Source organism: Panthera pardus, unplaced genomic scaffold, assembly GCF_024362965.1.
Source record: "Panthera pardus isolate Hobbes unplaced genomic scaffold, ASM2436296v1 HiC_scaffold_20, whole genome shotgun sequence".
Lineage (NCBI taxonomy): Eukaryota > Metazoa > Chordata > Mammalia > Carnivora > Felidae > Panthera > Panthera pardus.
In genome coordinates, this window is record NW_026526766.1 from 81,424,324 (window position 1) to 81,448,668 (window position 24,345).

Consider the following 24,345-nt stretch of genomic DNA (forward strand, 5'->3'; position numbering starts at 1 on the left):
TTTATATCTTGCTGAGTAAGCGTTATTCCATCCACAAGATTATAAAAATATTCTCCTACAATTCCTTGTTACCATTTTAGGCATTTTTACTTTTTATATCTTCAAATCCTTCTAGATCTTATTTTCATAGGTGGTATAATATTGAGATCTAAATTTATTAAATTTATCTTTTACTTGAATATACAATTGTCTCACAGTTTTCTTTCCTGCCCCATCCAAAAAGGCTAAATGTCTTTTTATTTTGGTCTATTTCTGGATTCTACTCTGCTCCATCAGCAGAGTAGAATATAGGATTTTATATTCCTATACAAATACTATGCTGCTTTAACTATCAAAGTTTTGTTGTGTGTTCTTCTGACTAGGAAGACAAACCCATCCTCACCATTTTGCTTCGTTTTCAAAATTATATTGTTTTGCACATTTTCTCTCATTAACATGTTTTACAGTAGACTTGACATATTCTAGAAAGAATCCTTTTAGAATTTTGTGAGTCTATTGAATATATGTATTCATTTGGGGAAATTGACATTTTTACTATATTATCTTCCCATCCAGAAATATGGATTATGTCACCAATTGGTCACTCTCTATTACCTACTACTTACTTATGGGTCTTTGCTGTCAATTTTATTTGGGGAGAGATCATTCCTACTGACGTAAATAAATAAATAAAATACTCCTTCACTGTTCTGGAGGAGCCCCTGAGCCAGGATATTATCATTGCAGAGCATCAGATTGAGATAGCATGTGTTTTGTTACAAGTGTAAATGACTTTCTTCATTGGACGGTGGTAGATAAATGATATTAGTTCCTCATAGGGTTGCTAAGTCTGGCAACCCTACAGTCCTCTGGTGTGCCCAGAAGTACACTTTTAGACTTGAATTTGGGAATATGAGAACATGGAAAAGGGGACTTTCCTCGGGGAAAGGTAAATGTGCCATAAGATTATGCTGCTGGAGCAAGAAAAGAAAAGATCAGAAGAGTTCACAGCCAATGCACCTAGGGACAGTGAGATCGGCTATCTACTTTTATGGTTTTCTCTAGTGTTATCTCTTTATGTTACCTTCAAGTCTTGTTAGAGTCTGTGACTGCACAGCCCTGAGCATTGTGTGTCTTGAGAGATCATGGAAGAGGATCTCAATCACACCTTGCCCTGAAACAACCCAGAACAGGCAGCAGCAGCAGAAAGACAAGCTCACAGGAGGACCAGCAAGAACATTCTGTCTTGAGCATGGGGGCATGCCCAAGAAAACTGACATCTTTCCCTTTTTAAGTTTTTATTTTAATTCCAGTTAGTTAACATAGTGTTGTATTGGTTTCAGGTGTACAATATAGTCATTCAACACTTCCATACAGCACCCTGTGAGAGGTGACTTTTCAAGGGACGAGCAATTCTCCCAAAGAACTAAGAACTTGTAAACATTCAGGTTTCAGGTTATATATGTTCCATCACCAAGATTCATGCAAAGCTCCCATTCCAGGCCAGATAGAACAGTGTGGCTCTCCTCCCCCTTAAAAAAAATGAGTAAAATTGGCATCACTCCATGTTAATTCTGTATAATTATGTATCACGAACCACCTAGAAAACATGGGCTGTTACCCAGGGGAGACTTTGAAGGATGTACACCAGAGAAGTAACCAAATAATTACAAAGTTATTTATAATTTATACAAACCACTCTGGTCACCAGATGGGGTTGTGAGGGAAAGCTTCCAGTTGTCTGTTTGCCCTTCTCTCCACCCTTGTCCACCCTGCTCTGTGCTCCCTGAGGGGAGCTGTATCAAATCTTAGGCTGAGATCTGTATCTAAATATTCCTTTCAAAAAACTCAGTAATAATAAAATAAATACTCTAATAAAATAGGCCAAAGACTTTAAAGGCACCTCTGCAGCAATGATATACAGATGGAAAATAAGTATAGGAAACAATTCTCAGCATCACATGCCATCAGGGAAATGCAAAATAAAACCACACTGTGATACCACAACACATCTATTAGAATGGCCAAAGTCCAAAACACTGACAACACCAAACGCTGACAGAAATGTAGACAACAGGAATTCTCAACTGATAGGAGGGCAAAAGGTACAGACGATCTAGCAGTTTCTTACAAAACTAAACATATTCTTAACATATGATCCAGCAATCACACTCCTTTGTATTAAACTAAAGGAGCTGAAAACTTATATCCATATAAAACTCTACATATGGATGTTTAGAGTACCTTTATTCATAATTGCCAAACTTGGAACTACCAAGAATATTGCTACCGTCCTTCACTACGTGAGTGGATAAAGAAACAGTGGTACATTTAGACAGTGAAATATTATTCAGTCCAAAAAAGAAATGAGCGATCAAGTCTGGAAAACACATGGAGAAAACTTAAATGCATATTACTAAATGAAAGAAGCCAATCTGAAAAGGCTACAAGCTATCTGATTCCATTATATGACATTCTGGAAAAGGTAAAACTATGGAGACAGTAAAAAGATCAGTGCTTGCAGGACTCTGGTGGAGGGAGGAAGGAAGAGCTGGAACACCAAGGACTTTAGGGCCAGTGAAACTATTCTCTATGATACTATCATGGTGTCAGTATACATTTGTCAAAACCTGTAGAATGTGCAACAGGAAGAGTAGACCCTAATGTAAACTGTGGATGAGCGATGATGTGTCACTGTAGTTCATCAACTGTGAGAACTGTAGCCCTCTGCTGGGGATGCTGATATTTTGGGCGGGGGGGTCTGTGCATGCGTGGGGCCCGCAGGTATGTGGGAACCCTCTGTACCAAGTGATCAATTTTGCTGCAAACCTGTAACTGCTCTTAAAAAAATAAGTCTATTAAAGGGAAAAAATAGAAAAAAAAAACAGAAAACATCTATCTAAAGGCATGATTGCTATGCATTTATAGATGAGGACATGTGGTTTAGTGAAACTAAGTAACTTGCCCAAATTCACCCACTCAGTAATTAGTGAAACTGGTGTTCAAAAACAAGAGACCTGGCTTAAAAATGAAGCAACAAAATGTTGAAGAAATGCAACAAAAACCTCTCTCTTACACACACACACACACACACACACACACACACACACACACACACACACACACACACACACAATGAGGCTCAAAAAGGTTAAGTATTGCAAAAACTCACACAGGTTGTAAGAGGTAGAGCCAGCATCTGAATCTATTCCATCTGGCTCCAGAGCATGTATCTTAATCCCTTTCCCATAACACTACACCTGCACCTAGATACAGTCATGAGGCCATCATGTCAGAAGCCATCACCTCTCCTTCCAGGTAGGTGCAGATAAGCTTACACACAGACTTGCACAGGAGCACATGTATGCACAGAGAGTATGCATGTGTGCGTGAACACGTGTTCATGTATGTACTTCACATATATGCACATGGAACATCTCCACCCCTGTTCTGCAAGGCCCTAATTCCCTTCTCAGGTATATGAGGCTGCACCTCCAGAGGCCAGGTTCCCCAAGGCTCCTGCACACAGAGCTCAGTGAGGACATCAGTAATGTTCTCCTCTCCTGGGAAGCCCACAGGCCAATCCTCACAGGGCTCTGACATGCACGGAGGACAGGCCCCTGGGTTCCAATGCCCACTGTAGGTAGAGAAAGGAGACAGCACGTTCCTGAAACCAGATCTGCATTTCCTCTCGCCTACTTCCTCACAGATTCAGAGCCTGACCTTAACCCCCTGGAAAACCCCCTAGCCTGATCAGGACCCTGAACCTCCTCTGCCAAGCCCACAGGTAGGCTGGCTGAGGGGTCCTTGGGAACAGAACCTGGGGTCAACATCTTCATATGATCTTCCTCTCTTTTCCTAATCCCATCTTCTCTCCTCCATCTCAAAGGCAGGAGACAAGTGAACGAGAAAACGAGGATAATGCAGGGGGTAAGAGCACACATTCTGAAGCTGGACTCCACACCCTCTAGCTGTGTGGACTTAGCCAAGTCACTTCAAGTGCTTCTACCTCACTTTCATTATCTGTAAAATGGGGGTACTGTAAAGACTAAATGACTTAATGTACATAAAATTCCTGGAACGGGGTCTGGCACACCTGAGCACTGTGTCACTGCTCGCTACTGTATGACCATGACTGAGAGTATCCACGGGAAGGGGCTGCAATGAAGTGGGTGTCTCCAGTAGGAGACATCGGGGTGAGGCACTGCCAGCCCAGCAGAGGGACACTACACTGGGTTTCAGCCAAAGTCCCACTTGAAGCACTTCTGGTCGATCAGATGGATACCAAAGGTATGTTGAAACAGACGGAAGACAATTATTCGTAAAAAAGAACCCAGTGGGCATATTTCAAGTGTCCACTTGCCTTGGAATCTGTAATTTAATGGCTGGGAATGGCTGGGTCAAGCTCCAATCTGACACTAGAGTGAAAATTAGGCATAAAGGAGCGATTTCAGAGAGCTGAAGAGAGAAGGACCATGCCTGGAAAGGGTTCTGTGGGATCCCTAAGCAGGACACATCTGTTTCAAGACAATATAATACAAAGTTAAATATGGAAGGAATTCCTCACTCCATCCCTACAATCTCACTTCAAAAGGCAACTACACACACATAAACACACACAACACAACAAACACAAATATAAAGGAGATTTATTTCTTTACAGAAAATGAGATTATTCTATATGCATTGTTCTGCAACTTGCTTTTATCACTTAATAAAATATCATGGACAGTAGTGTAACCTTGAAAATATAGCTTAGTAAGGAGTAGCTTCTGCTCTACCATCATACTGCCTGAATTAAAATCCCAGCTCAACCACTTACTAACTGGGGGATCTGGTAAGTTATGTTGCTAAATTCTATTTTTTTAATTTAAATTTTAGTTAACATACAATGCAATACTGGTTTCAGGAGTAGAATTCAGTGATTTATCACTTACATGGAACACATAATGCTTATCACAAGTGCCCTCCTTAATACTCATCATCCATCTAGCCCAATTGAAAATAATAATAATGGGTGCCTATCCAGGATTTGGGGAAAATAAAACCATAAAAGATATGCAAAGCCCTTACCTCAGGTTGGAATCGACAAGAGTACTAATAAATTGGCTAATATTAGCCATCTCATTTCTTTAGAAACTGTATGCTATTGAGGAATGAGAATGCACTGTTAATTGTTTTAATAATTTGTGGATATTTAGATTGTTTCATCTGTTGCTTGTTTTGTTTGTTCATATTTTTTATCCGGTATTATAAGCAGTGCTACAAAAATGCGCATATGTATCTTTGTGCTACACATATATGACTATTTTTAAAGGATAGATTTTTATGAGTGGAGTTGCTGGACAAAGAGATGTAGATTTTTGATTCTGATAGAGACTACCAAAAAGCCTAAACTGACTATCTTCTCATTATCAGTGTACATGAGGGTCATTTTCCCTTTAAATACTGCCAAAGAAATTTACTGACAATCTGATAAGTGAAAATCGTGTTTCAATCTAATTTACATTTTCTGAGCACCAACTAGGTTGGTATGTTGTCTTTGAGAAATGTATTGTAGATATTTTCTTTAACTCAATAGTTAATATTTTAGATTTATTTATGATCTCTTTTTGTGTAATTTTCACATTTTTTAGTAGTTTTGTCATTCTTGCCTCTACATTTTTTTTTCTCATTTGGAATGGAATCCACATCTTAACACTACATAGATATGCTCTTTATTTTTGGATAATACTTCATGATTTGGGTTTTTTACTTCTAGTTTGTTCATTCATATGGATTTTCATATGGGTTAGAAATCTGGCTTTATTTTTTACAAAGGTTTAGCATGTCTATAGATGAATATCGATATACATGCATAAATACAGGCATACAGAATTCTTTATGTTGGTTCATTGATTGGTTTTTCTTTATGTGTACCATTCTCCTATTATTTTTCATTATTACCTACCTTGATTTTTCGTGTTAAAAACTCTCATTATTCTAAGTTTTTCAGAATTATCTTATCTTTTCTAGGTCATTTATTCCTCTAGGTGAATCTTAGAATGACCTTCTCAAGTTCTATTAAAAATGTCCTTAGGGTGTTAATATAGGTGCACTAAAATTTTATTAATTTTAGAAGAATTGATTTTTTCCAGTTTTATTGATATATAATTGACATATAACATTGTGTGAGTTTAAGATGTACAACATGATGATATGATATATTTACATGTTGTGCAATGATTCCCGCAGTATGGTTAATTAACATGTCTATCACCTGACATAATGATCATTTCTGGTTCTTCTATGAGAACATTTGAGAAGTACTCTCTTAAATTGAATGGCAGTTAGGAGGGGCTGGGAGATGGGGAAATTGGGGAGACATTTAAGGGTACAAACTTGCAACCAGTAACTGAATAAATCCTGGAAATTTTTTTAATGTTTATTATTTTTTTTAAAGTTTACTTATCCATTCTGAGAGAGAGAGACAGAGAGTGTGAGTGGGGGAGGGGCAAAGAGAGGGAGAGAGAGAATTCCAAGCAAGCTCCACACTGTCAGCACAGAGCCTGACACAGGCCTTGCACTCAAAAACCACGAGTTTATGACCTGAGACAAAACCAAGAGTCAGACACTTAACTGACTGAGCCACCCAGGTGCCCCAATGTTTATTTATTTTTGAGAAAGAGACTGAGCACAAGTGGGGGAGGGGCACAGAGAGAGGGAGACACAGAATCCGAAGCAGGCCCCAGCCTCTGAGCTGTCAGCACAGAGCCCGACGCGGGGCTCAAACCCACAAACTGTGAGATCATGACCTGAGCCCAAGTCAGATGCTCACCCAACTGAGCCACCCAAGTGCCCCATTCCTGGAGATTTAACACGCAGCAAAGACAGTACTGAATTATATATAAACTTCACAGTTTCTAAGAGAGAGATCTTAATTTTTCCCATCACGAAAAAAAAATGATAATTATCTGGTGTGATAGAGGTGTTAGCTAATCTTATACTGGTAATCATATTGCAATAATTAAATGCATCAAATCAACACATTTTACAATTTAAGTTTACATGATGCTATATTTCAATTATATATTAATAAAATAAATAATAAATTAATATCTACTCTCTTAGCAAATATCAAGTATGTAATACAATATTGCTAACTTTTATCACCACGCTTTACATTACATTTACAGAACTTACAACTATAACTTTGTACCTTTTGTTCAGCATGTCCCCATTTCTGCCATCTCCTAGATCCCGGTAACCACAATTCAACTCTTGGTTTCGAGGAGTTTGTCTTTTTTAGACTCAGAAATAAAAAAAGAAGGGAATCTTGCCATTTGCAATAACATGGCTAGAACTTGTGGATATTATGCTAAATAGAAAGACTGTATGACAGCACTTATATGTGCAATCTCAGAATTGACATTTTTAAGCACTGAATCTTCCCTTTTTAGAAGTATAGTATCTCCATTTATTCATACATCCTTTTGTGTTCTGTTACACTTTCTTCAGATAGATTTTTCTCATTTCTTTTTACTTGTTTCTATCAGATTTATTCCCAAGTCTGTCTGTCTCCTGCCTGCCTGCCTGCCTTCCTTCCTTCCTTCCTTTGGAAGAAACAATGGTTTATTTTTTTTTCTTTAGTGATTCATCACTTACATATAATACCCTATGCTCATCATAACTAGTGCCCTCCTTAATACCCACCCCCCCACCCACTTCCCTTCATCAACCCTCAGTTTGTTCTCTATCACTAAGAGTCCTTATGGTTTGTTTCCCTCTCTCTTTTTTTTCCTTCCCATATGTTCATTTGTTTTGTTTCTTAAATTCCACAGATGAATGAAATCATATGGTACTTATCTCTGACTGACTTATTTCACTTAGCATAATATACTCTAGCACCATGCACATCATTGCAAATAGCAAGATTTCATTCTTTTTGATGGCTGAGTAATATTCCAACAATTTGGTTTATTTTTTTTAATGAAGTTACCAAGCTGCTGAATCTTAAGGTCTCAACAAATGTTGTACCTTATTATTTTCATTAAACAATAAGATCTTCTACTTTTATTATTCCTGGTTAATAGCAGTTTTGTTACTACAGCTGTTTCCATTTGCCAAACGGTCATCACAGACAGTTTGACATGGTGGCTACTGCTTTCAGGGAATTCTATCTGATGAATCCTCACCTCCATCACAATAGCTGCTAGCAATCTTTCATCAAAAGTCCATCCATCAGGACTTCTCTATCATGGTTGGCCAAGTAGTCCTGTTTTGGGTGCCAGGGCTTCATCCAGCTAAACATGATATTCCTGAAACCCCATGGATATTCCTTGTGTCATTTTTAAATATGTCTTAAAGCAATGCTCTAAACAGGTGGTCTGTTCAGGTTTTATTCCTCTTGTTGTGGGGTCTTTAACACAGCCCAAAAAGCAGGTTGCTGGAAATTTATTGTAGGTTCCAAGAAATTCCTTAAATTGTTTTATCTGATCAAATTCTTGTATTTGGTACTTGTATTGGGTACATATTCTTTTGGTATGTTTATCAGTCACCTTTTCTGATGTATGAGTTTCCTTTTTACTCTGGAAAGTTAGTTCTCCAACCTTCACCTGAGTGTCTCCAATAAGGCCTGATTACTTACTGAAGCACAGGCTCTCACATCCTATACCAGTGCAAGGTCGGGGGGCTACATTGCCAGTCAAGTGTAGAGGCAGAGGATCTGGATCAGGGCAGGAACTTCAGGCACCGGATAGTTATACGTTCTTGCCGTTGCCAATTGAAATTTGTCACTGCATTATATTTTTCTACTACAGGATAAATATTAATATTTGTATATGTATCTTGTATCTGACTACTTTGGTAAATCTTCACAGGTTTAAAAGTTCTAATATGAGTCCCTAGGAGCTTTCTAGAGTGTCAGTCAAGTCAGTTAAAAATAATTACATGTTCATATTTTAAATATTTGTGCCTATTTCATTAACTTTGCTTTTTCACTGGATTACACTGCCATCTGAAAATATACCTTACCAGTGGAAACAGACACCATCCTTGCTTTGTCCTTCCCATAATTGGTGGGAATGAGACTCTTATATTCAAAGTTTTCTACTCTGGTAAAATTTAAATTTTAGAATAAGGGCTTCATAATTTTTTAGTCAGAATAATTAATATATATAAAGGCATCCTCTAGGTGAAAAAGGAAAAAAAAATCAAGGTTGTTTCTTGATGAACTGAAGAAGAATCTTTTGAAAGATAATTAAGAAAACTCAGAGAAATTTGGCTAATAGAATTTCAAAACAAACAAAAATCCTAAAAACACAAGGGAAACTTTAGTTTCTCATTTAGAAAGCAGCTTGAAATTTTCTTATTTTTCTCCTACTGGATTTTATTCCATTTTTTCTGGAAGGTCTTGAAGTAAATATTCTTTACAATCAAAACAAATACCAGTGAGCTTTTTTACATGCTGGAGATTAGGGAAGAAGCTGACTTGATGAAACTGCCCTTCACATCTCTCCAACTGCTTCTCCACACCCTGTCCAGGAAGGCACAGACATGGAGACCAAGAACTACAGCAGTGACTCAGGCTTTATCCTCCTGGGCCTCTCTTCCAACCCTCGGCTACAGAAACCTCTCTTTGCCATCTTCCTCATCATGTACCTGGTCACCGTGCTGGGCAATGTACTCATCATCCTGGCCATCCACTCAGACCCCCGACTCCATACCCCCATGTACTTTTTCCTCAGCAACCTATCATTCATGGATATCTGCTTCACAACTGTCACTGTACCCAAGATGCTGGTGAATTTACTATCAGAGACAAAGGCTATCTCCTTCCTGGGATGCCTGGTCCAGATGTACTTCTTCATAGCCTTTGCGAACACTGACAGTTACCTGCTGGCCTCCATGGCCATAGACCGGCTGGTAGCCATCTGCCACCCCTTCCATTACAATAGGGTTATGAACCCACGGCGCTGCCTCCTCATGCTGCTGGGTTCTTGCACCATCTCCCACCTGCACTCCCTGCTCCGTGTGCTACTCATGTCCCGCCTGTCCTTCTGTGCCTCCCATGTCATTAAGCACTTTTTTTGTGACACCCAGCCTGTGCTAAAGCTATCCTGCTCTGACACGTCCTCCAGCCAGATTGTGGTCATGACCGAGACCCTGGCTGTCATCGCGACCCCCTTTCTGTGCATTCTCTTCTCCTACCTGCGAATCATCGTCACCGTGCTCAGAATTCCCTCTGCAGCCGGCAAGTGGAAGGCCTTCTCTACCTGTAGCTCCCACCTCACTGTAGTGGCCTTGTTCTATGGGAGTGTCATCTATGTGTATTTCAGGCCCCTGTCCATGTACTCAGTGGTGAAGGACCGGGTAGCCACAGTCATGTACACAGTAGTGACACCCATGCTGAACCCCTTCATCTACAGCCTGAGGAACAAAGATATGAAGAGGGGTTTGAGGAAATTAAGGGACAGAATACACTCATAAAATGAAAAAAATAGATGGAACAGTTTAAATGGGAGATGACCCAAGAAATGGTCACATCATCTTTCTTTACTACCCATTTTTCACATGACACTCAAAAAGGTCATAGAAGGTAGTGTTGAAAAGCAGTAAGAGCCCTGGCCTTAAAGCTAGAACACTTAGTTTCTATCAATAACATTGGCCAAATATATGTGTAATCCCAGGACAAATGCTGCTAGGAATACACATTTCAGGAAAACCATTTTTACCCCCTATAAAATTAAAGCTATTTTGAAGGGCAATAAAGCATCTCCAAATCCCTCCTCTATGGGCTTTACTTTGGCTAGTATTCAAGAAATTAAAAAGTCCTATTCATTTTGAGGATAAGAAATTACATGAATTTGGTAGGGAATTGGAAAAGACTTCTTGGGATAATGACCTAAGATCACACTTAAGATGTATTGATTTTGACAGAGCAAAGTTCAATAGAGTAGGAAATGGACAGAGAGCATTTCAAATAGTGGGAACCATACAAAGAGGAAGAGGCAATAAACACTGGAATGTGTTTGAGGGATAGCAGAAACTCCAATGCCACTTGTTCAATTTGAGAACAGAAAGAATAAGGCTGGAAAGATGGAAGAATCTACAAAGCAGATTTAGTGCCCCCACCAAAACCATGGAGTCCTCACAGTGAATTCTCAGCACTTGACTCCTTTTCCTTTCCCTCTTACTCTGCCTTTGTCCACATGTCCATGATCCTCACAGAAATGCCCTTTATATTCTGGAAGAAAGCAATGTGTGTATTAGTCAGGATAAGCGAGATTGCACTGAGGAAACAGTCTCAAAATCGTTGGACCCTGAAACCAAAGGATTAGTTTGTAATCACACTGCATGTTCACCATTGAGAAGTAGTAGGGTGCTGCTCATTTTAAATGTTCAGTGGCCAAAGCTGACAGAGCAGATGCCATTGTAAACATTCATCATCACTCTATGAGAAGCTGAGGAAAACTCCTGAAGATTTTCCACCGGCATCGAAAAACTCTGGTCTGGAAGTGACTCACACCACTTGTGCCTACAACTCACTGTCAACAACTAATCTCAAGACCCCTCCCAAACACAAGGGAGCCAGGAGGCACAATTCAACAGTGAATCTGTCAAACGGAGACCCAATATTAACTGATGAACAGATTTAATGACTACTACACAACTCTAATAACACACAAATACAAACGTATGAATGTGTTGCTTAATCAGTGTTCCTGATTATCAATTTCAATAACAAAAATAACATAAAATTGAATACTGTCTCTGGAGTCCTTTAGCCTAAATTATTTCACCAAGTTTTAACAACCAGCGGCCTTTACTAATCATAAGCTTGTTGATGGCTGGAGTTTAAGTTGAATATCAGACCTTAGCCTTAGAAATATAACAAGAGGTGTATGGTGGCCTTATGGAACACAGGGCCACCGAGAGCCCAACATTAAGGTCCCTGCCACTGCTGTTATTGCTTCCTCTTCAAGTGATCAGAAAGCAACTAGAAATCCAAGAAATAAACTCAGGTTGCAATTGCCTTCATCTTATACAGACATACCTGGTTTTCATCACTATATCCCACCAGTCACTCAGTTTTGGGGACGCTGGCCTAGGATTTCTGTAGGCTTTCTACTTTCTCTATTTTTGTGCCACAGTTTTAACTAAGCACAGCCACTTGAGAATGTGAGGAATGCCTGGCATATATGGAATAAGTTCATTAAATATATCTTCAGGTAATTTCTAAATGAAATTAAGTCACTGGGTCCGAGGCAACTGAACATATTATTTTTCTGATTCCACTCTGCCATCAGTCCCACACTCCTTTTTCTCAACAGCACATGGTCACTAAGAAATCAAGATCTTTTATGTATAATCCTACAGGTGTTCTATAAAGTAGATGACAAGTGGCCATGATATAATACATTGAGGAGAGTTACCAATCTGGCCCCCAGGTTAGTCCTAATCTTCTCAGACACAGCTAGAGTGCTGTCTCTGTCAGAATAGAAGGCAGTTTCGACAAGATATCCTGCCACCCTTTAGAAGGAGTGAGCTGATGTGAACAGATGCTATCAAAGGACTTTAATCATATTTTTGCTATCCAAACAAAGGAGCATAGGGGGAACTTGGAAATTAGCTAATAAACATTGGTAAGAATAAAATAAATCTTTTCTGAAAGTACATATAGGCAGATGAAAGGTCTATATGGGCCTTATGAATACCTTGCCAAGTCAGGGGGAAAGCTTCTACATGGTTCTTGGATTAGACGGGAAACCCCTTGACAGTTCCTTCTCCCACATATTGTGAGGCTGGTTGAATGTGATAGTAGAATAATAGTAGAGGCATGTCGTTTAATGAGCAAACTGTGACAGGAAATGTTGTGGGTCTTCTACTGGAATCTCATTACATATATGTAAATGTTGAAGATTTTGCTCAATACTGAGCTAAGGAAAATTGAGTTCCTTGGACATAGTTTATCTGTGTATCAGAGTGAATGACATAAACTACGAGGGATGTGAAACATGAAGGCTAAGGAGGACTGGAGAAGAGTGCTGAGTATTTCTGATGTTGAAGAGTCTGAGAGAGAAGATATTAGCAAAGAAGACTGAAAACGAGGAGTCATATAATCCAAGAGTAGAAGGTTCAAGAGATGAGGATATGGATGTATTTCCCCCCACAGCAGAAGAATCTCCTTCCAGACAAGCCTCTCCAGGAGATGTCCCATCAGCAGAACTTGCACATGGAGGAAGCAAATGAGCTACTTAGGGTGGAACCTGGTGTATAACTATAAATACAAACAGCACTGAGCTTGTCCAGAGCCACTGCATTCCCTGCACAGGAGAAGTGTTCTCAGAGCCATTGTTTCTGGATGTGTCAGGAATTCCAGACACATATCATGAAGTCATTCTTAGGGGCGTCCCCAGAAACTCGTTTCATCCGAGCCAGAGTCCTACTGATCTGCATGATAGGTAACCCTGGGCTTGCTGCACAAAATAGAAATAACCAAGGTTTTTGGAAATGAGGAGGTTCAAAAGACAAAGATGAAGTCAGCCAGCTATACACAGGCATGAAGAAACTGAAGACCTGGTCCCAAACCACTTTACCATGGTCAGCTCTCAGATTCCCACTGGCATGCTTAGGGGTTTTAGATTCCCTTCATGGAATCCATCCACCACCACCAAGCCCTGCCCTCAGCCACCAAACACCTGCCCCTTGTTAGGGAGGCGGTATTCTGCTACTATATCAGAGGAAACCAAGTAAGGAACCATAAGAACAGGCTCCCATGCCAGCCCCACCCTAACAGTGACTTTGGCAAGTCAGAGGACTACTCTGCCTCGCTTGTGAAGTGGAACACAGTGCCCATACACAGGGCCCCTATGGAGCCACTATAAAACTGGGAACCCGAGATAGAAGCGGGGCTTGAGAACTGAAGTAACACACACAAAACAGAAGACTGCATCACGTGGAAGAATAAGACTTTTGCATTCCCCATGTAATAATAAAATTAACTCTATTTTTAAATATATATCTTTCAATGGGTGAGTGGCTAAAGAAACAGTGGTACATCAAAACAATCAAATATTATTAAGTGCAAAAAAGAGATGAGCCATCAAGTCTGGAAAACACAGGGAGGAAACTTAAACACATATTACTAAATGAAAGAAGCCAGTCTGAAAAGGCTACAAGCCATCTGATTCCATTATATAACATTCTGAAAAAGGTAAAACTATGGAGACAGTACAAACATTGGTGCTTGCAGGGCACAGAGGGAGGGAGGAATGAACAGCTGGAACACCAAGGACTTTAGGACCAGTGAAACTACTCTCTCTGATACTATCATGGTGTCAATATACATTTGTCAAAACCCGTAGAATGTACAACAGCAAGAGTGAACCCCAATGTAAACTGTGGATGAGTGATGACGATGTGTCATTATAGTTCATCAGTTATGACAACTGTAGCACCCTGCTGGGGATGTTGACAATTTGGAGGTCTGTGCATGTACGAGGGCTTACAAGTATGTGGGAACTTCTGGACTATGTGATCAATTTTGCTGTGAACCCGAAACTGCCCTAAAACAATTAAGTCTATTAAAGGAAAAAATTTAAAAAACTATCTGGAAACAATCAACAAAACCCAAAATGTGAAAAATCCATTAAAAACAGAAGACATGAACAGACATTTTTCCAAAGACATTAGCTGGCCAACGGACACATGAACAGATGCTCAACATCATTGATCATAAGGGAAATACAAATCAAAACGACAAAGAAATATCACTTCACAACTGTCAGAATGGGTAAAATCAAAAACACAAGAAACAACAGGTATTGGTAACGATGTGGAGAAAGGGAACCCTCTTGCATTATTGCTGGGAATGCAAACTGGTGTGCCACTTTAGAAAACATTATGGAGGTTCCCCAAAAAGTTAAAAATAGAACTACCCAACAATCCAGCAATTGCACTACCAGGTGTTTACCCAAAGGATACAATTCAAAGGGATATATGCACCTGTTTGTTTATAGCAGCATTATCCACAATAGCCAAAATATGGAAATAACCCAAGTATTCATCAACTAATGGATAAAGAAGTTGTGAGTGGCTCAGTTGGTTAAGCCTCCTACTCTTGGTTTCAGTTCGGATCATGATCTCATGCCTCATGGGTCAAGCCCCGCATCGGGCTTTGTGCTGACAATGTAGAGCCTGCTTGGGATTCTCTCTTTGTCCCTCTCTCTCTACCCTCCCCTGTTTGAGCACTCTCTCTGTCTCTCTCACTCTCAAAATAAATAAATAAAGTTTTAAAAACGTTAAAAAAATGAGTTGTGAGATACACACACACACACACACAATGGAATATTACTCACCCATCAAAAAATGAAATCTTAGCATTTGCAATGACATGGATGGAGCTAGAGCATTATGCTAAATGAAATAAGTCAGTCAGAGAAAGACAAATAGCATATAATTTAATTCATATGTGGAATTTAAGAAACAAAACAAATGAGCAAAGGGAAATAAATAACAGACAGACAAAGCAAGAAACAAACTCTTAATTATAGAGAACAAACTAACAGTTTCCAGGGGAGGCGGAGATGGGGCTCAAGAAGCTCACTTATCATGATGAGCACAGCGTGAGGAATGGAAGTGTTGAATTGCTATACTGTACACTTGAAACTAATATAACCCTGAATATTAACTAACTGGAACTAAAATAAAAACTTTAAAAAAATGTGTCTAAGTTTGCAAAAGCTCACACAGTTTACAAGAAACAGCCAGCATCTGAATCTATTCCCTCTGTCTCCAGAGCCTATATTTTAATCCCTTCCCCTAACACTACATTTTCACATAGATATAGACACACATACAGACATAGAACTTCAGAGACGTCAGAAGCCATCACCCCACCTCTCCCTCCAGGTAGGCACACAGAAGCTACACAGAGACTTGCACAAAGAGCACATGTATGTACACAGCATGCATATGTGCAAGAACGTACATGTTACTGTACATGTTTCACACACATGTGCATGAAACATCACCTGTGTTGCTGCAAGGCCCTAATTCCCTTCCTGGGTATATGAGGCTGCACCTCCAGAGGCCAGGTTCCCACCAAGCTCCTGCACACAGAGCTCAGTGAGGACATCAGTAATGTTCTCCTCTCCTGGGAAGCCCACAGGGCCAATCCCCACAAGGCACTGACATGCACGGAGGACAGGCCCCTGGGTCACCCTTTCTATCACCAATGCCCACTGTAGGTAGAGAGAGGAAACAGCACGTTCCTGAAACCAGATCTGCATTTCCCCTCACCTGCTCTTCCCAGATTCAGAGCCTGACCTTAATCCCCTGGAAAACCCCCTAGCCTGATCAGGACCCTGAACCTCCTCTGTCAAGCCCACAGGTAGGCTGGCTGAGGGGTCCTTGGGAACAGAACCTGGGGTCAACATCTTCATATGATCTTCCTCTCTTTTCCTAATCCCATCTTCTCTCCTCCATCTCAAAGGCAGGAGACAAGTGAACGAGAAAACGAGGATAATGCAGGGGGTAAGAGCACACATTCTGAAGCTGGACTCCACACCCTCTAGCTGTGTGGACTTAGCCAAGTCACTTCAAGTGCTTCTACCTCACTTTCGTTATCTGTAAAATGGGGGTACTGTAAAGACTAAATGACTTAATGTACATAAAATTCCTGGAACAGGGTCTGGCACACCTGAGCACTGTGTCACTGCTCACTACTGTATGACCATGACTGAGAGTATCCACGGGAAGGGGCTGCAATGAAGTGGGTGTCTCCAGTAGGAGACATCAGGGTGAGGCACTGCCAGCCCAGCAGAGGGACACTACACAGGGTTTCAGCCAAAGTCCCACTTGAAGCACTTCTGGTTGATCAGATGGATACCAAAGGTACGTTGAAACAGACGGAAGACAATTATTCGTAAAAAAGAACCCAGTAGGCATATTTCAAGTGTCCACTTGCCTTGGAATCTGTAATTTAATGGCTGGGAATAGCTGGGAATGGCTGGGAATGGCTGGGTAGAGCTCCAATATGATGCAGGAATGAAAATTAGGCATAAAAGACAGATTTCAGACAATTAAAAAGAGAGGAACCATGCCTAGAAAGGGCTTTGCAGGTTCCCTAAGCAGGACATATCTGTTCAAGGGGCTCCATATCTGTTTGCCTCTCTGCTGGAAGTGGGAAGAGGGTAGTCAGGGACAAGCTGGGTTTCTAAGAACCTGAACCAGAAGATTAATGGTGCAAAAGGAGAAAGTTGCTGTTTTCTCTCAATGTGACAGCACTGAGGGCCAAAGTCTCCCGCAACTGTTCCTCTCTGAAGACAGGGAACGTGGGCGAGCACACAGCTTCATGGGATGGGAGGCAGAAAGGGAAAGGAAAGAAGTAAATTGAAAAGGTCCCAGTGTGTGGGAGCAAAGGAGGGAGAAAAGGAGTGGGTCAGCAGGAAGCGTAAGGCACTGGACAGTAAGAGGACTTCTGTTGCAGAGGCCACACTGCTTTGTTCTCTACCACATCTGTATGGCTTGGGGAACAGGTGCGATAGCATCACTTAGGGTAGATAAAACACAACATTTGAAATCAAACCTACCTGGGTTTGAGTCTCAGCTATGCCACTTACCAGCAGCATGCCTCTCTGAACTTCGGTCCCTTTTTCTATACAAGAGGAGAAGCACTGCTTCTAACGACATAGTGCTAGTGTGAGAAGAACTAAATGGACGAGTACTAAGCCCAGAACCTTGCCATGAAATGTTAGCTGAATTTTGTCCAGTTGACTCACTTCCCAACTGTCCTCGCTCATTCACAGGTGCAGGTGCATGGATGATGGGCGGCTTTCCTAGTGCATTACACACCAAGCACTTTTATTTCCTGTTTGGGAAGACCGCGCTGCACGCCAAGTTTGTAGTCCTGGGTTGGATGTGGGCTGGCAGCTAGGAGAAGGGCCCTGCATCACTGGTGAGAAAGCAGGCAAGGGAAAACCATCCTGAGATGACAAATGTCCACAAAGTGGAAAATTCCAATAGAGAAAGTTGAGAAGTACAGAAATAGATTAGATTTCCTGTCTAATAAGGAAGGGAGTGGATACCTTCTTTTAAGGGGGGATAGCATAATTTAAAAGTCTTGGAAAGACTCCTATCCCTCTTTGTCCCTCCCACCACTACCTGATGACCAGCCCCATCTTTGAAATGTCACTTCTCAAGCTTACTGTATGAGCAATCATACCACCCACCTGTAGGAAGCCTTACCAAACTCTTTCATTCAACTATCGTTTTTGGCCAGTAACATAAAATGCTTTATTACTAACTGTAATAACTTCCATTTACATGGTGCTATACCATATCACAATGAGTTTTCACACAGTATCTCATTTAAATACTAGGAAGGTGGGGAAATAACCTTCGTAAATTACTAATAGAACTTAAGAAGGTACAGACCAATGACATTATGACAACTGTGCTTCTGAAGAGAATGATAACTGTGTTTCTTTCATTGTTACTCTTAAATTGTGAATCAAAACTCCATGCTGCTTCTGAATCATTACAAAGCCCTGATGAAGCATCATCCTACCTCCCCCTTAGGTAGGTCAGGCAACACCAGCATTATGGGAAAGAGAGGCTAAACTTTTACAAAGAGACACAGGCACTTCATTTCTGAATTCTACTACAATCCTTTATTAACACGGCATTTTTACATCAAAACCTCAGGATAAGCAAGATACGTAATTATCTGGCGCTAGATAGCACCCCTCCTCCAACTCTGCTCTGGGGCAGCACACAAGTACTCCAAGTAAAAGGAGCTGACTGTTGCTTATGAGACTGTTCAGCCAGCAGTCAAAATCCCTAAATTCTTTTCAGGTCTACCTTTGAAAAGTATTCAGGGACAGCCAAATGGGCAGGGTCCTCTTATCATTACCTATGTAGACAGGTCTGCACATATTTCAGGCTCTGCTATGCTTCTCCTTCATCTTCTTTTCTTTAACAGCTATTTTGGGGTATAACTGCTATACAAAAACCTTTATATATTTATTAATGCAATTTAATGTGATGATGATAGCACAGGTATACGCATATTTCAAGAGGCACGTGAGTGTTCAGGTGTGAGGAGTAGGCTAGACAGGAAGTAGAGCCAGCGTCTCTTACTGATGGCTCTAAGGACAGGAAATGACTTGCCCAAGGCACAAGGAAATACACAATGTTACCTGGTGCAAGCCCAAAGAGGACCAGATAACCCTTCACTTCCAGGGAAAACAATGTCCCAGCACTGAGGCTGAAAGACCTAGTGAAGGAAATGGAGAAAGAGTCCAGACAGTCAAATGAATATATTGCCGTGGGATGGAGGGTGTTTGTCTCAGATTGGGAGTATCTATTGGAATTTTCAATATTCATGAACTCCAATTCAGCATTCCGTATCTCAGAATGTATTCCATACCCCAGAAACTCTCATGAGTGCAATGTGAACGCGCGTTTGAGCATACACACACACACACACACACACACACACACACACACACACACACACATATCCACTGTGGCACCATCTGTGGGGGACAAAGCATTATGGATGCAGTGACCCCATTATTGTATATAATCTTTGTCTACATCTATGTAGAGGAAAAAACTTTGAATATGCACACAAGTCTAGTCTCTGAAAACTGGAATTAGAGGAAACTCTCAACTTTTTAATTATATAAATATAATATAAATAAACATGTGGCCAGTGTTTTTAAATATGAACAATAAAGTAAAAAGTTAACTATGGAAGGATCTCCTCCCTGCATATCTTCACTTCAGAAGGAAGCCGCACACAAATAAACACACAAACCTCAACAAGCACAAATAAAAAGTATTCTTCTTTACAAAACAGCATAATTCTATATGTATTGCTCTGCAACCTGCTTTTGTCACTTAACAAAACATAATGGGCAAGAGTATAGCCTTGATAATAGAGCAGCAGTAAACAGCTCTTACTCTGCCATCAGGCTGCCTGAATTAAAATCCCTGATCTACCACTTACTAACTGTGGGATCTGCTACATTACTTACCCTTTCTAAATTCTATTTTTTATCTGTAAAGTAGGGAAAACAATAGGGCCTGTCTCTTAGGATTTGGAGAAAATAAAATGATGGAAGGCATGCCAAGCACTTAGCTCAGTGTGGGACATACACTGCATGCTAATAAATGTTGGCAGATGTGAGCCATATGATTTTTTTAGACATTGTGAGGTACTAAGTAAAGAGATGCACTATAAATTGCTTTAATAATTCCCCGATGGTGGATTGTTGGGTGATTTCTCTGGGGAATGTTTTGTTTGTTTGTTTGTTTATATTATTTTGTTTGGCATTACAGACAATGCTAAAATAAAAATGTGTGTATATTTGTGCTATGAAACATGACTGTTTCTAAAGGATAGATTTCTGTGAGTGAAATTATTGGATAAATAAGTGTATATTCAATTCTGATAGAGATTACCAAAAAGCCAATAGTGATTACCTTCCCATCAATAGTATATGTGAGGCTCTTTTTTCCTTTGCATATTGTAAAAAAAAAAAAAAATGCGTTGACAATCTAATGGATGAAAATTGCATTTCAGACTAATGTATATTTTCTGATTTCTTTTTTTAATTTTTTTCAACTTTATTTAGTTATTTTGACAGAGACAGAGACAGCGAGCAGGGGAGGGGCAGAGAGAGAGGAAGAGAGAGAATCCCAAGCAGTCTCCATACTATCAGCATGGAGCCTGATGCAGGGCTTCTACTCGCAAACTGCAAGCCCATGACCAGAGCCAAAACCAAGAATTCAAGGCTTAACCAGCTGAGCCACTCGGCACCCCAATATTCTGATTTCAAATGAAGCTGAGCATTTTCTCTGTGTTTTCTTTGGTAAATATACTGCAGATATTTTCTGTGAATCATTATAGTCTAGCTTTACTTATTATCTCTTTTGGTGTAATTTTCGCATTTTGAGTACGGTATTTTGTCACTATGCCTCTATATATTTTTTACTTGGAACAGTATCCTGGTCCTGAGACCATAAATATATACTTCTTTTTGGTGAATACTTACTTTATGGTTTGGATTTTTTACCTTGATTGTTCATTCTTACGGGATGTATTTCTGTGTGTGTTAGATAGAAATCTAGTCTTTTCTTTTCCAAAGTTGCAGCCAAGTGCCACAAATATCAAATATTCTTATTTAATAGCTCATCCATTTTTCATAGCTGTGAGATAAATATTATACACTAAGTTCCACTTCGATTAAGATCTGTATATATGTATAAATATAGGCATGCAGAACTCTTTATGCTGACCCTTCATTTGTTTTTCTCTGTGTGTACCATTATCTTAGTTTCTCATTGTAATGTGCTTTGATTTGGGTTAGAAAACTTCTCTAAAACTCTAATTTTTTCAAATTATCTTGTCTTTATTTAGCCTTTACTCCTCTGAGTTTTAGAATGACCTTCTCAACTCCTATTGAGAGTCGATGACATTGGGGTGTTATTACATGTGCATTGAATTTTATTAATTGACAAAACTGACTTTTTTTCCAGCTTTCCTAAGATATAATGGACATGTAACATTTTGTGAGTTTAAGGTGTACAACATAATGACTTGACAACCTTACATATTCTGAAATGATTGCCAAGGTTAGATTAGTTAACACCTCGATCACCTCATGAAATCACCATTAACTTTTTATGTCTGTTTCTTACATTAATACTGGTAAGAAAGGGACTTACATCCAAAGTTTTCTATTCCAATAATATCTGAAGGTTGAGAATGATGACTTCATATTTAAATAAAAATTAAAAATATTTTAAAAATTAACCACAGTAACATAGGCATGGTAGTATTCCTATATTGATGGCATCCCTGACCCAAAACCTTAAGTACCCAGATCATATTAGCCAATACAATTCTTAAATAAACATTAAGCAGGTTCTGCTATGAAGACCTAAGCCAAGTCTCATCTGACAATGTGGATCCCAAGGAACACTCATGACATCTTGTTCTCACTTTTGTCTTATTCCCATTATCACTGCCACCACCACCACCTGTCGTCCTTTGAGTAGGAGAGAATACTAAAGAGAATCTCATTCATAGGGACCCCTTATATGAAAGCATCCTGATTCAAGATGGGGCCCACAAGCCTCTTCCCCTGAGAAAAGAAGAAAATAAGAGGATAAGGAGTTGTTCAAGAAACAATCTAGGAAGAATATTCAAAAGAAAATGGAGAAGAATTCACACACCTTAGGCTACCTAGAAGTTCCTAAGACACATGAGACGCACCTTTACTTTCTCATTGAGAAAATAGCTTGGAATTATCTTAAGTTTTCCATGTGGGATTTACTATCTGTTTTAGGGGTTAAGTAAATGTTCTTAAATTCTAACAAAACTATAAAATTTCCTCTTTAAAACAAGAGGGATTCTTTTTACAGGCTAGAAATTAGGGAAGAAGCTGACTTGATGAAATTGCCCTTCACATCTCTCCAACTGCTTCTCCACACCCTGTCCAGGAAGGCACAGACATGGAGACCAAGAACTACAGCAGTGACTCAGGCTTTATCCTCCTGGGCCTCTCTTCCAACCCTCGGCTACAGAAACCTCTCTTTGCCATCTTCCTCATCATGTACCTGGTCACCGTGCTGGGCAATGTACTCATCATCCTGGCCATCCACTCAGACCCCCGACTCCATACCCCCATGTACTTTTTCCTCAGCAACCTGTCCTTCATAGATATCTGCTTCACAACTGTCATTGTGCCCAAGATGCTGGTGAATTTACTGTCAGAGACAAAGGCTATCTCCTTTGTGGGATGCCTGGTCCAGATGTACTTCTTCATGGCCTGTGGGAACACTGACAGTTACCTGCTGGCCTCCATGGCCATAGACCGGCTGGTAGCCATCTGCCACCCCTTCCATTACAATAGGGTTATGAACCCACGGCGCTGCCTCCTCATGCTGCTGGGTTCTTGCACCATCTCCCACCTGCACTCCCTGCTCCGTGTGCTACTCATGTCCCGCCTGTCCTTCTGTGCCTCCCATGTCATTAAGCACTTTTTTTGTGACACCCAGCCTGTGCTAAAGCTATCCTGCTCTGACACGTCCTCCAGCCAGATTGTGGTCATGACCGAGACCCTGGCTGTCATCGCGACCCCCTTTCTGTGCATTCTCTTCTCCTACCTGCGAATCATCATCACTGTGCTCAGAATTCCCTCTGCAGCCGGCAAGTGGAAGGCCTTCTCTACCTGTAGCTCCCACCTCACCGTAGTGGCCTTGACCTATGGGAGCGTCATCTATGTGTATTTCAGGCCCCTGTCCATGTACTCAGTGGTGAAGGACCGGGTAGCCACAGTCATGTACACAGTAGTGACACCCATGCTGAACCCCTTCATCTATAGTCTGAGGAACAAAGACATGAACAGGGGCTTAAAGAAATTAAGGAACAGAATTCACTTATAGAAAGAACAAATAGATGGAACAGCTTAATTGGGAGATGACCCAAGAAATGATCACTTCATCATTCCCTCATACACATTTGTCACATGGCATACAGAGAGGTCCTAGAAGGGAGTGTTGAAAAGCAACAAGAACCCTGAGCAGGAAGCTAGAACAGTCTGTTTATATTAATGACCTTAGCCAAATACATGTGCAATCCCAGGACAACTGCTGCTAGGAATCCACATTTCAGGACAGCTATTTCTGCCCCCTATATAAATAAAGCTATCTTGAAGTGCAATAAAGCATCTTCCAATCCTTCCTCTATGGGCTTGACCTTGGCTAATACTCAAGAAATTACAGTCCTACTCAATTTGAGAATAAGAAGTTACATGAATCTGGTAGGGAATTGGGAAAAGACTTCTTGGAATAACGACCTAAGATCACACTTAAAATGTATTGATTTTGACAGAGCAAAGTTCAATAGAGTAGGAAATGGACAGAGCATTTCAAATAGTGGGAACCACACAAAGAGGAAGAGATGATAAACACTGGAATGTGTTTGAGGGACAGTGGAAAGCCCGGTGAGGCTTGTTCAATTTGACAGAAAAGAGAATATGGCTGGAAATATGGAAGAATCCAGAAAGCAGATTTAATGCCCCAAAACACCAATGTGTCCTCATAGTGAATTCTCAGCACTTGACTCTTTTTCCTTTTCCTTTTCTTCTGCCCTTGTCCACATGGCCATGATCCTCACGGAAATGCCCTATATATTCTGGAAGAAGCAATGTGTGTGTCAATCAGGATAAGCGAGATTGTACTGAGGAAACAAACAATCTCAAAATTGCTGGACTTGGAAACCAAAGGTTTAGTTCATTATCACACTGCATGTCCACCACTGAAAAGTATTAGGGTGCTGCTCATTTTAAACATTCAGCAACCAAAGCCAAT

The 24,345-nt window shown here is 40.3% G+C and overlaps 3 protein-coding genes across 3 annotated transcripts; 2 read left to right on the top strand and 1 right to left on the bottom strand.

Annotated features, from left to right (window-relative positions):
* Positions 1-8,213: 8,213 nt before the first annotated feature.
* LOC109261846 (mitochondrial import inner membrane translocase subunit Tim9-like) lies at positions 8,214-9,010 on the bottom strand. Its single transcript, XM_019440287.2, has 3 exons — positions 8,987-9,010; positions 8,342-8,573; positions 8,214-8,257 (listed from the first exon to the last, which is right to left on the bottom strand). Exons 1-3 carry the CDS (start codon positions 9,008-9,010, stop codon positions 8,214-8,216), a joined length of 300 nt encoding a protein of 99 aa, XP_019295832.2.
* A 411-nt stretch (positions 9,011-9,421) lies between these two features.
* LOC109261270 (olfactory receptor 1L4) lies at positions 9,422-10,446 on the top strand. Its single transcript, XM_019439844.2, has one exon. The coding sequence runs from the start codon at positions 9,514-9,516 to the stop codon at positions 10,444-10,446; it is 933 nt and encodes a 310-aa protein (XP_019295389.1). The 5' UTR covers positions 9,422-9,513.
* Positions 10,447-22,393: 11,947 nt separating this feature from the next.
* On the top strand, positions 22,394-23,418 carry LOC109261266 (olfactory receptor 1L4-like). The gene has a single exon (XM_019439840.2). The coding sequence runs from the start codon at positions 22,486-22,488 to the stop codon at positions 23,416-23,418; it is 933 nt and encodes a 310-aa protein (XP_019295385.2). The 5' UTR covers positions 22,394-22,485.
* Positions 23,419-24,345: the final 927 nt, after the last annotated feature.